Consider the following 12,470-nt stretch of genomic DNA (forward strand, 5'->3'; position numbering starts at 1 on the left):
GGGACTCACTGAGCTGGAGGGGAGGTAGGCCTCTCTCCAGCAGTGCTGCTTCAGCCTGAGCTGGAGAGTGGGAGGTGATTTTGCTCCAAGTCCTGGAGTGCCAGGGTGTACCCGGAGTGAATTCCTGTCTGTTTGCTCCCCACACTAAATGTGTTCCTCTTTCTCCATGTCTTTCCTCCTCCAGTCTAAGGAATCCTCATCTGTCTTGAGCTGTGACATTTCAGCGGATGACAAATACATTGTAACAGGCTCTGGTGACAAGAAGGCCACAGTTTACGAGGTCATCTACTGAACAAGGACTCTAACAGGCCTGTCAAACTCTGGGAGACACCCACGCAGCCCTGATGGGGAGACGCTGGCCAGGCCCCCGAGGATGGCAGTGGAATGGGGGAAGCAGCAGTGTGGGGCTGCACTCCAGAAGCCGGAGAGGACGCACGCCCCTTTGTGGATTGATGTGTCTGACAGACTCGATGGGCTTTCTCTTCTCCCCCTTACCAGTGCTGGCAGATACTTCAAACAGATTTATCTGGAGGCTTCTGCTTCCATTCCCCGCCCCCACAGAGACCCTCATGAGTCTGTCTCTTCGTCCCCTTTCTGACCTGTCCCCTCCCTGCTCTGGGGTGGGGGACACTGGAGTAGACCACATTGTTGTTCTGGGGAGGGGTGCCTCATTTTCTGATTGTGCAGTGCACGAGGTTTGTGAACAGTGTAAATAAGAGACTGTGGTTGCTGACCGGCCAGCGAGGGAGGAGGCCCCTTCCCACCGATGCTCGCCGTGTATTTTGCCTGCTGTATTTGTAATCCACTCATGGTGGTGGCTTTTCTTTCTTTCTTCTTTTTTACTTTATTTTATTTTTTAACAAATGTTCCTGTGGGGAAGGTAGGCAGAAAGAGAAAGTGGGGTAGGGGGAGTTCCTGGGGATGGCCAGATCCGCCTGGCCTTCTGGGAATACCTCCACACGGGTTTTACCACCAGTCAGGGCACGTAAGGATGGAGCGATAGGCAGATGGACAAGCAAACTCAGTACTGGGATGGGCCAGCCTGGGCTATCATCCACAGGAACAGCGAGGATTTCCTGTGGATTCCCCTCCCTTGCCTTCTCCCCATCTCTCCTTCTGTCCGCCCTGGGCCCTGACTTTCTCTTTGGGGCACACTCAATCATTGTGAAGAGGAATGGAAGTTCAAGGGACTCCCTCTCGGACTCCTCCAGAGCAGCCTAGAAAGGATTCCATGTGGGGGGTTGGGGGACTCAGCGACTCAGCTCAGGGAGCTACCAGAGAAAAACAGCAACTGGTGTGGGTGCTTTTTTTTTTTTTTAATTTGAATAAAAAGAATTAGAAGTGATATCCTTTCATAAGATGCCTTCTCCCCTTTCCTGCTTTTTGCCCTTTCTACTCCCTGAAGGGGTGAAGCGGGAGCCCCCAGGTCTGTGAGTCTGAGAAGATGGGTTCTCTTCCCACTCCTGGGCGGGGCTGAGGGCCACAGCCTGGCGCACTGTGCTAACCTGCAGCTGTCATAGGCTTGGGCAGATGGACTGTCATCCGCAGGTATTGCCCCCTGGGTACCGATGTTTGTGGTATTAGGTTTGTTTGGTTTGTTTTGGTCTTTTGTTGTTTTATTAAAGAAAAGCTAAAGACCGTGTGAGCTCTGCTGGTGGGCTCTCCATGGATGTAGCATATGGAAGAGAGTTTTTATATTGCATTTTTATGGATTATTTTATAATGTGGGACTCACTGTAGGAAGGTAGCGCGCCTATGAAACCTGCCCACCTCCAGTGTTCCAGCTGAGTGGCTGTCCCCCAACAGGATGTGTGTTGGGACATGGAAAGGCCATGGCACCCTGCACCTTCCTGAGAGAGGTGTGTCATGCCTGTCTGGAGTCTGCCCATCTGTCTCTGGGTTTCAGATGGTCACTGGCCACCACTTGGTAAGGTTCTAGCCAGGAGGGGAAGGGTGGAAGAGAGTTATTCCTGAAGAAAAAAGAAAATTGAAAAGTCATTGTAATGAGCTGTTTTTATATTTTTAAAAGTTACTATTTAAAAAGGTTGGTTTGATTGTTGTGTCTTAATTGCCTTTTCCCTCCAGTGTGTCAGTCACTCCTGGGGAAGCGGGGACCGTGGTTGGTCCACTTGCATTCTAGAACCTGGGCAGCATCTATCTCATCACGCAGCCCTATACCCGTGTCATCTCAAAGCCGTGCATCCCTCCTTCCACCTCCCCAAAAGACTGAACAGGGCTATTGGGCTTTCCATGATTTTCAAGAGCCTACATCGCTGTCTTGGTCTAAGCACCAGGAGGAAGTAGGCTGGGAACCCCTGGGTGAGATGGATCTCAAAGGGCAGGCAGGCCATGGAGTAGCCCCGACCTCGTGTATGGCTGTCCGCGAGAAGCCACTGGGCAAAATCATTGAGAAATTTCAAATGAAATATAAGAGTGTCGTGACCTTCAGAATCCTGAAAAACCTGCATTTTTTTTCAAGCCTCATTAATATAGATGTGACCAGAGGCATTCAGCCTCTAGATCACAAATGTGCTTTTAAATGTTGAGCAAGGCAGACAGGGCAAGGCCAGGTGAGTGATCTCAGGAAGGCTGGGAAAGCAGAGGAGATTGGAATTGAATTCCCTGGCCTTCATCTACCCATTACTGAAACAAGCCTCTCGTAGAACCCAGGATTGTCATGGTTCTCTGCTCGTTACTGTGTCAGTCACAGCAATGGTTGCCTGCTGTCCCTTCATGCAAGAGGAATAACTAAACAATTAAGTGAGGGTCTCAGAATGAAGCAGTTTGTGTAGACAGAACAGCTGTCCAGTTGGGTCATTTTGCTCAGGAGAAGCTCAGTCTGAGGTTATAGGCTCTTACAGCGCCATCCTCACCAGTATCCCCTCTGGACCACCCCTTTCTCCAACCAGTGGCAGCTTCTTGTTTGGAGTTGGGCCTGATGGACCTTGGAGGTGACACTAAGTGACAGTCCTCGCTAGGACAAAAGGCCACTGTTAACTCCCATTTCTGAAAGAGTTTCCAGTAGGCTTCTTGGCCCAGAAGATACCTGGATCTGGTCAAGGTTCCAAGGAGAGAACCCAGATTCAGTCCCTGAATCCTACAGGCACCATAGTGTCTTTGCCACCCACCAGCCTCAGGCAAGCCACCAAGCCTGTCTCATGCCAGTGCTCACCAGCTTCCTTGGGTCTCCCCTCCCCCACCCTCTGCCCGGTACATTGACTTTAGAAATCAGTGTTTTCATGACGAGGTGATTCCAGCACAGCCAAGGGTTACCAACTATTCCTCCTAATGTGCCTGATCGGTCCTGCATCATCTTCAACATCTGCCCCCTGAAGAGGATGAAGAGTGGTGAGGGGCCTGGGTAGCATTTTCCTCCGCTTTTCAAAAAGTCACTCCCTATTAATTTGCTCTTGTAAAAAAAAAAAAAAAAAAAAAAAACCTAGGCTCTTGGCACTCAGCCTTTACGGTATTCCTTGCATCTTGGTGCCTGTGGTCTCTGTAGCTAGGTGTAGCTGCCCAGGTCAGACCTCAGCATCTGGCAGCTCGGACTAGCTTGTCAAGTTCAGAGCCTGAGTAGTGGTAGAAAATGATGCCTGGAGTTCTTCCATTGTTCAAAGCAAGGTCTTCTCGGTGGGAGGAGAGACTGAGACTTTATCCCTATGGGGGTGGGTGTACAAGTGTCCAGGTCACCTGTGATTGTACCTGACTAGACCAGTCTCAGAAACAACACCCCATCTGCCATTTTTGCCTCCTGGATACCTCCATCTCCAGATGATTATAAGGGCTCAGAGTTTGGGGTTCAGGGACCTGGGTGTTAGGGCTAAATGGGTGCTTCATAAGGCTGATGGGTGTTACGAAATAACCACTAACTGTCCCAAAATGATGTGAATATAGTTTTTGCTTTTTAAGAACAGGGAATTGGAAAATAACATCATTTTAAATATAAACTAAATCAGACAAGCATTAAACTTCTAGTAATTATTTAGCACTCTTTTTTTGCTACTTCTAATAAATATTCTACACTCAAAAAAAACCAGGAAAAGGCCCAGGTGTGGTGGCACATGCCTTTAATCCCAACACTTAGAAGGCAGAGGCAAGTGGATCTCTGTTAAGTTCAGGGCCAGCCTGGGCTACATAGCGAGCTCTTCTATCCTCATGAAGTAGTTAAGAACTGTTACACCAACTGGCACAGTGTCTCACTCCTGGAGTTCCACTACTTAGGAGGCTGAGGCAAGGTGACTGCTGGGAATTTGAGGCTAGCCTGGGCTGTATAGTGAGTTTCAGGTCAGCCTGGACTACAGAGTAAGACCTTGTCTTACCTCCTCTCACCCTACTGCATCCCAGCCATCAACTCCAAGTCAAAGATTACAATAAAATGACCTTTGGTGTCTAGAGGGAGATCTACATTGAGTTTGTTGTTGTTTTATTTTATTTTACACGACACATTTAAGCCCAAACCATCTCAACCTATTACCTGTCATTCTCAAAACAGGAAGGGAGGAGGAAGCTGCCCACTGTACAGGACTCAACAGCTTGTTTGGAGGATTCTAATCCAGGGAATGAGGCTTCCTGGGCCTTCTTCAGTGTTGCTAGTGAAAGATTTCTCATGGAGAGCAGATGGCTCAGAGAAGTCATAGGCCTGTTCTAGAACTCACCTGCCCGTCTTGCTCACTCTCCCATCCACCAGCCTTCTGTTACCCAATCACCCATCTGCTCTTTTACCCACCCATCTACCTACCGTCCATCTATCCCATCCATCTGTTCAGTGGGTGCTTATGTGATAGAATCTTGTACGTTGCTAGGCCTAGTTCCAGTTGTTAAGGATCAATATGAATACCTTCACATCCATTGAGACAGTAACAAAGTCAGTTACTGTGCTCTGTGTTGGCATGCCAGAGGCTTTGCCTGGGCAACAGACTGAGTGCAAAGAGGCCCCAGGAGGAGCAGGAACTAAGCATACCTTAAGGAACTAAGCATACCTTAAGGATCTAGGTGGCATGCCAGAGGGAGGTGGGGAGGGAGGTTCCAGAGAGAAGGGACAGCATGTTCTGAGGTCTGGGGAAGAAGCATAATCCCAACACCATGCCCAACCCAGCCCGGTCTAGTTCTTACTCCACCTTCTTGCTCCAGCTCAGCTTTCTTGAGCTCCAGCTCTTGCTGCTACCTTCCCTGTTAGTGTTCCCAGCCCAGAAGTCAGGCTAAGAGTATAGACTAAACAGATGGGTAGGTTCTCACTTAGCCAAGGATGGAGGTGAATAGGGAGGAGGAGGAGGAGCAGGGATATAGCTCAGGAGCAGAAGGACCAATGCCCATGCTGGACTCTAGACCACTGGGTTCTCAACGAGCCTGACATTAAAAGACACTGAGATATGTTCACTGAGCATGCCCAGGTCCATGTCTGGGTGGCATACCTATCCTAAGCTAGCCACTGCATTCACAGTTACCTTCTGCACCCTGTCATCTCCCTGCTTATTTTGACTGACATTAATGAATCCACCATTTCTGATGCCTGACCCCCTGGCCAGACAGTGAACTCTGAGAGCAAGAACCATGTCTTGTATCTACACCAGAACCTAGCACATCCTAGCACTTAGGAAGTGTTAGTTGAGTGAATGAGTGTGTGATTAAGGCAATGCTCATATTCTACAGTGTTTTATGTATTTTGGTTAGAGCTTCATAAATAGCTCCTTTGCATGTCTGTAACTGTCCCATCAACCCCATCAATAAGGGAACTTTATGAATATGTTTCTTTTGTCCATATCACATAGATGGAGAGTTCCTATGACATTGATGTTGGTTGGATAGTTGGCTGGCTGGATAGATGAGTAGACAGACAAACAGCTAGATGGTTGAACAGGCAGATAGATGCACTAATGGATGTGTGAATTAATGGATAGATGATAAATTGATGAGATGGATGGATGGATGTGAATGGAGGTCTGTATGGATGAAAAATGGATTGATACAGATGAATGTGTGAGTGGAGGGATGGGTAGGTATGGATGATGCATGGATGGATACATGAATGGTTGGATCATAAATGGATGAATGAATTGTTTAGGAATTTGGATATGTGGATATATGGTAGATTGACTCATGAGGGCATACTTAGAATGCAGAAAAAACTGGTCCCTTGGGGGCTGGGGAGATGGCTCAGAGGTTAAGAGCACTGGCTGCTCTTCCAGAGGTCCTGAGTTCAATTCCCAGCAACCACATGGTGGCTCACAACCATCTGTAATGAGATCTGGTGCCCTCTTCCTGACTGTAGGCATCCAAGCAGACAGAATACTGTATATATAATAAATAAATCTTTAAAAAATAAAAAGAACTGATCCCTTTGGGGGAGGGCATTAGAAATCTTGGGGTGATGAGTATGGGGAAAAAGCCCAGAGATAAAAAGAAGTCTGTCCCCCTGTCCAACTCAGGCTCTTTCAATTTTAGTATCTACTACCTGCTCTCCCTGGCTCAGAGCATGCCCTCCCATACTAAGAGGAGAGGACACATGGAATGCGGACACAGCATCTCCTGGAATTCACAGGTGGAAGTGTTTGACTATATGTTTCTATGTCTCAAACCTATTGTTATTAGATTTGAAAAAAGCAAGACTCAAACGCCCAATTTCGACAATAAAACATCAAACTAAAAGGACATAGATAAGCTGGGCTAGGGTCTGAAGAAACAGCTCAGTAAAGTGCTTGCATGGGGAGCATGAGGACCTGAGTTTGAATCCCCAGTTGTTATATCCACCTGTTCTGGAGAGTTTCATGTCAACTTGACACAAGCTGAAGTCAGGATGGAATATCAATTAAGAAAATGTCTCCATAAATTATAGGCAGGCCTATAAAGGCAATTTCTGAATTAGTGATTGATGGGGGAGGGCACAGATCATTGTGAGTCGCACCATTTTTGGGATTGGTGGTCCTAGATTTTATAAGAGAGTAAGCTGAACAAGCCAGGAGAAACAAGCAAGTGAGCAGTACTCCTCCATGGCCTCTGACTCAGCTGCTACTTCCAGGTTCCTGCCCTGTTTTGAGTTCCTGTCCTGACCTCCATTGATGACAAACAGTGATATGGAACTATAAGCTGAATAAAGCCTTTTCTTCCCATCTTGCTTTTAGGTCATGGTGTTTCATCACAGTAATAGAAACCCTAACTAAGACACCAACATATCTAAAAAGTTGAGCATGGTGTGGTTGAGCATCTATCTCTAGCCCTGGGCATTTGATCCTAGGGACTTGCTAACCAATGAGTCTAGCTAAAATACTGAGCTCCAGGTTCAAGCTGGAGAAGCAGTAAGGGAGATATCCAGATGTCAATCTCTCTTCTCCACATGTGCCACACAAGGGAGCTCATCCATGTACACACATATACAGTACATACATAAAAAAACAATGTGTTGGACTAAATCATTTTTACTAGCACACAGAATGAGGCATTCCCAAGCTCAGACTAGCACCCAAACTACGTAAAGCAAAGTTTCACCCAATGATGAGAAATTGAGGTTGTAACAAACCTCTAAGAGAAACTGGTAGACCACATGGAGAGGAATGACCAGGGATGGAAAAGGTCTGGACGACATAATTGACAGTGTTATGAGGCAGAGTCACACAAGCAAACTTTGCAAAGCACCCAGTGTTTTCAAGGGCATAGGTGACTCAGGCTTACCAGTGAAATAAGCAGATAAAGTGTCTTACAAGCCAGCACCCATTCATCACTTTTTCAAAATGTATTTAAGATTTTATTTCTATTTCATGTGTACAGGTGTTTGCCTGCATCTATGCCTGCGCACTACTGAGCACATTGCCCATGGAAGGGAGAAGAGGATGTCAGATCCTCTGGAGCTGGAGTTCCGGATGGTTGAGAGCCATCACATGGATGATGGGATTTGAACTCTGGTCCTGTGGAAGAGCACACCGTGTTCTTAATAGCTGAGCCATCTCTCCAGCTATTGTGACTTTTCTAAGCATCAAAATAGAAAGCTACTATGGTTAGCTACACTAAGCATGTAGCCAAGTATTAAAATACAATAAAGTTTCAGAAGTATTATTTTACCAAGGGTAAAAATCAAGAATATTCTTTTTATGATGTAAAATTTTTATTAACATATATCAATAGTACAAAGTAGTGGGTTTTGATATGACATTGTCAGTGTCTGTGCTTTGATGACATTTAACCCCTCAATTAACCAATGCAATAAGGTAAAATTAAGTGACAAACACAGATACAGTGATTGAACTAAAACAGGGTTGTAATCATTTGCAGACATCTTGCTGCATAGAGAGAGAATGCACAACAATTAAAACAAATAAGCATTTATTTAAGTGATGGCACCCAAGATCAATATTCATAAATCAGTAGCACTCTTACTCATACGCAGAAACCAGTGGGAAACCCAATATAAAGGAAAATGCACTTAGAACAATAAAAGCTACCCATGAATAAATCTACATAAGATATTTATGGAGAAAAACCAACACCGTTTTATCAAAGATTAAAAAAAAAACCTATAGATCACAAGCTAAACTAGTAAGTGAAGAGAAAATTCAAACTCATTTAAGAAGCTGCCTTTCTGAGCAGTCTATACATGTAATAATAGGCAAACTCTGAGCAGGTCGTTTTCTATGTAATCTGACTCTAAGATGTATATGAAGGGTAAGGAGCCAAACTATCAAATATGACTTTGAAGAGAAACATGGAGGGAGATAATCATAAGATAAGAAGACATCAAAAAATAACAGGAAAGTGTGCTATTAGTGCAGTGTAGACAGACCAACAGAACATACTTGTGTGGAATCCATAGATGGACCCTGTGTAGAGGGAAATAAGACCGAAACACAGATGGTGGTAGCTTCAGCAGAGGAGAGAATTGTCGACAAGTATTTTCTGGACAATGGGCCACCTTTGCCCATACCCACGGTGCAGGGGTCAAACCTCAGACTTTGCCCCTGTTAGGCAAGTATCCTACCACTCATCTACATCACCAGTCAGTAGGCCATATTCATGTTGGAAAAATGGCTCGCTAGCTCACAGAACTCACAAAAATTAATTCTGGTGGGGGGTTTTTAAACACTTTTTTAGCTTTTGGAGCAGAATATTTGTTAATGTGTTGGCCAGCCTTTGCATCTATGTGAGAAACAAACAAGCAAACAAACAAAAACTAACAACTTCAGGGGGAAAGATTTCTCTTCACTCACTGTTTCAGAGGCATCAGCTCCAAGTTCTTGGTTCTGTTGATTCTGGCCTGTGGAGAAACAAAACATCTCAGCAGCAGTAGCCCATGGAAAGGCTGCTCACCTCATAATGGACAGGAAGCAGAGGCAAAGTAAGAAGGAGGGGCCAGGGCAAGATCCCAGCAGCCTACTGCCTCCATTAGATCCCGCCTCCGTTTTGAGCTCATCAATGGATTGAGCCATTCATGAAGGCCAAGCCACCCTCAGGGTCCAATCACTGTCCCTGCCTGGCAGCTAAGACTCCATGTATGATTCTGTGGTCTTGTACTCACCTCACAACCCTCAGGAGAGAAAGGACTGTTGAACATAAAAAAGGAAGTAAAGCTATTATGAGCGATAGGTGGATAGATGATTGATAGATAGATAGATGAATTTGGTGTTAAAATTCAAACTACCTTTACAACAAGAAATGCCACACAAGAAATAAGAAAACAGCAATAAAATGATAGGAATGTAATACTTACTATCAGCAAAACAAGAGCAGCTAGGTTTGTATAATAAATGCAGATTCTCCCAAATCAGTACAGAAATGTAAAAAGCTAAAGGAATTGGTAGAAGACATTGGCAAGAATCCACAGGTAGGCCGGTAAAGGTTCAGAGAGTCTCCATCTTGCTAGAGGGAAATGCAACTTGAAAAAAAATCACAGAGGGAACAATTCACTCCCGTCGGATTGGCGAGTGTGTAGGTTTGACAGTAGGAAGCTGCTAGGGGGATGGGGAAAGAGTCATCTTGTCAAACACTTTGTGAGAGTGTAAACTTGCTCAACCACTCTGTAGAGCAACTTGGCAATCTTTAAGTGGAAGCTACATGCCCCCAGAACCTGGCAACTCCATGCCTAGGTATGGACCCTAGAGAAATTCTTCAGCAAGTCCACAAAGAATTGTGGGTAGGACCTGTGTTGCCTCCTTATTTGAACAAAAACAACTAAAACAACCTGTTCCTTAAGTGGGAGAAAGAATTTTTAAAACTTACACATTTTCTTATATGATGAAATTATTTACAAGTATTAAAATGCATGAGCCAGAACTTTATGTATTAACTAGGCTAAGACTCAAAACATAATGCTGTTTGAAAAGAGTGAGTCTCAGAGACATGGTTCTGTTTATGTAAGATGTAAACCCACACAAAATAACTATTTGAGCGTACACATTAAGTAGACATCCAGATAGATGTTAAATAGATAGTTGTTAGAGATAGATAGATACATGGATGGATGGATAGATGATAGATAGATAGATAGATAGATAGATAGATAGATAGATAGATAGATAGATAGACAGGCAGACATATATAGGCAGATATAGATGGGATGGATGACATACAGATAAATAGATAATGATAGATATTAGAATATATTAGTAATATATCTATAGATCACTCTATAGTTAAATATTTAAGAAAAAAGATAGCCTGAAAGATCTGGACTCCATCAGGAGTCAACTCTACAATGGTTTCTAATGACTAAAAGGGTCTAGGATAGCGTGGCATCCCAGTGGCAAAGAATAAAGCTCCTAGAGCTCACTGGGTCACCAAGGTCACACGTGGCACTTGATCTCTCCAGTCTCCAGGCCTCCATCTTATCACCTACCAAAATATACTAGAGGCTACATGAGCCATCGCTGGGTTTCCCATCATAGCAGCAAGAGCAGGTGTCTCACCCAGAAACAATGTGGGTAAGGTTTGATTAGCTTTTCATTGTGAACAACAGACATCCGACAGTTGAGGGGACAATGTAATGACACCACATAGCCGTCACCCACCCTCAGTCCTACCATCTCAGGGAATCGAACCTAACCACCCCAGCTCATCCACTCATGATGCAATCCCCTCCACTGGACTTTTATCTGGGAAGCCACAGACATTTCATCACTGAAGTAGTAAAAATTTTACCAGCCCCGAAAGGTAGAATCTAACTGTAAAATACAGCTGGATACCATCATTTAACAAACGAACAGTAATTTTAAATGTCGTTGCTGCCGGGCGGTGGTGGCGCATGCCTTTAATCCCAGCACTTGGGAGACAATGACAGGAGGATTTCTGTGAGTTCGTTCGAGACCAGCCTGGTCTACAAGAGCTAGTTCCAGGACAGGCTCCAAAACCACAGAGAAACCCTGTCTCGAAAAACAAACAAACAAACAAACAAATAAATAAATAAATGTCGTTGCTATGTTTGAATGTGACACACTCTCTACTGGTTCATGTGTTTGAACATGGCATCCAGTTGGCAATCCTGCTTTGGGAGTTTGTGGAACCCTGGAGACCTGTGGTATTTCTAGCAGAAACAGGATACTAGAGACAGGCTTTGCTATCCTGTAATATGTGACACCCTTTTCCTGCCTGAGCTCTCTCCTTCCTGACCCATATAAAGATGTAAAGACTAGCTGCCCAACTTTCCCACTGTCTAGCCACAAGTCACTCCTACTGCTGAGCCTCCGCCCACCACGTGATAGATTGAAACTGGGAGCCAAAACCATCTCCCAGGTTCAGTCAGGCATTGTCAGGTGTTTGTCACAGTTCCTACAGCTCCTACAGCCTGTTTAGACTCAGGCAGGGTTTGTGGAGTCTTAGGAAGCACATAGTTATCTGGGAATTTCTCCTTTTGTATGATGGCCTTCACTTATGATCATTATGTAAATTCATTAAATAATTAGCATAACTGGAATTCTATACCAGAAGCCCAGGTCTGGAATATCATGGCTAATAGGTCCAGCTTCTCAACCCAGAAACCAAAAATTAATAGTGGAGCAGATTCTTGTCTACAGTGCCCTTTCGGGCTGGTGTAGGTCACACATTTCAGCGTACATTCCTGGTTTCTAACAAAATAATTCCTACTGTAAAATAATTTTAAAAAGAAGAAAAAAATCTAATGATCTACATGAAGGCTACCTTTTTTTTTTTTCATGTACTACATTCTCTGGCTGTGTTTCACATGCCACACTGTCTTCTCCTTGGCTAGATCAACATTCTCCTAGGGCCTTTCTCATTGGACGGACTTAGTACGACCTGTTCTACAAAGCCCAACAGAGATTTCCCAAACACCCTGGCTCCTTACTGTTCCTGAATAATTTCTTTTTTAAATGAGAAGGTTTTTTTTTCTTTAAATTTTGTTATTTTTATTTTATATGTATTGGTGTTTTGCCATGGGGATCTGGTCTCCTAGAACTAGAGTTACAGACAGTTGTGAGCTGCCATGTGGGTGCTGGAATTGAACCTAGGTCCTCTGGAAGAATAATCAGTGC

At 44.6% G+C, this 12,470-nt stretch overlaps 1 protein-coding gene across 12 annotated transcripts in view; it reads left to right on the plus strand.

The window, feature by feature from the left end:
* Tle3 (TLE family member 3, transcriptional corepressor) overlaps positions 1 to 2,039 on the plus strand; it is a 44,807-nt gene extending 42,768 nt beyond the window's left edge. For all 12 annotated transcript variants that reach the window (XM_057766516.1, XM_057766519.1, XM_057766518.1 and 9 more), the window contains exon 20: positions 185 to 2,039. In XM_057766516.1, the coding sequence (XP_057622499.1) occupies positions 185 to 292 (108 nt within the window). In that variant the 3' untranslated portion in view covers positions 293 to 2,039. The remainder of the gene's footprint in view (positions 1 to 184) is intronic.
* Positions 2,040 to 12,470: the final 10,431 nt, after the last annotated feature.

The sequence above is a fragment of the Chionomys nivalis genome, chromosome 4, assembly GCF_950005125.1.
Source record: "Chionomys nivalis chromosome 4, mChiNiv1.1, whole genome shotgun sequence".
Classification (NCBI taxonomy): domain Eukaryota; kingdom Metazoa; phylum Chordata; class Mammalia; order Rodentia; family Cricetidae; genus Chionomys; species Chionomys nivalis.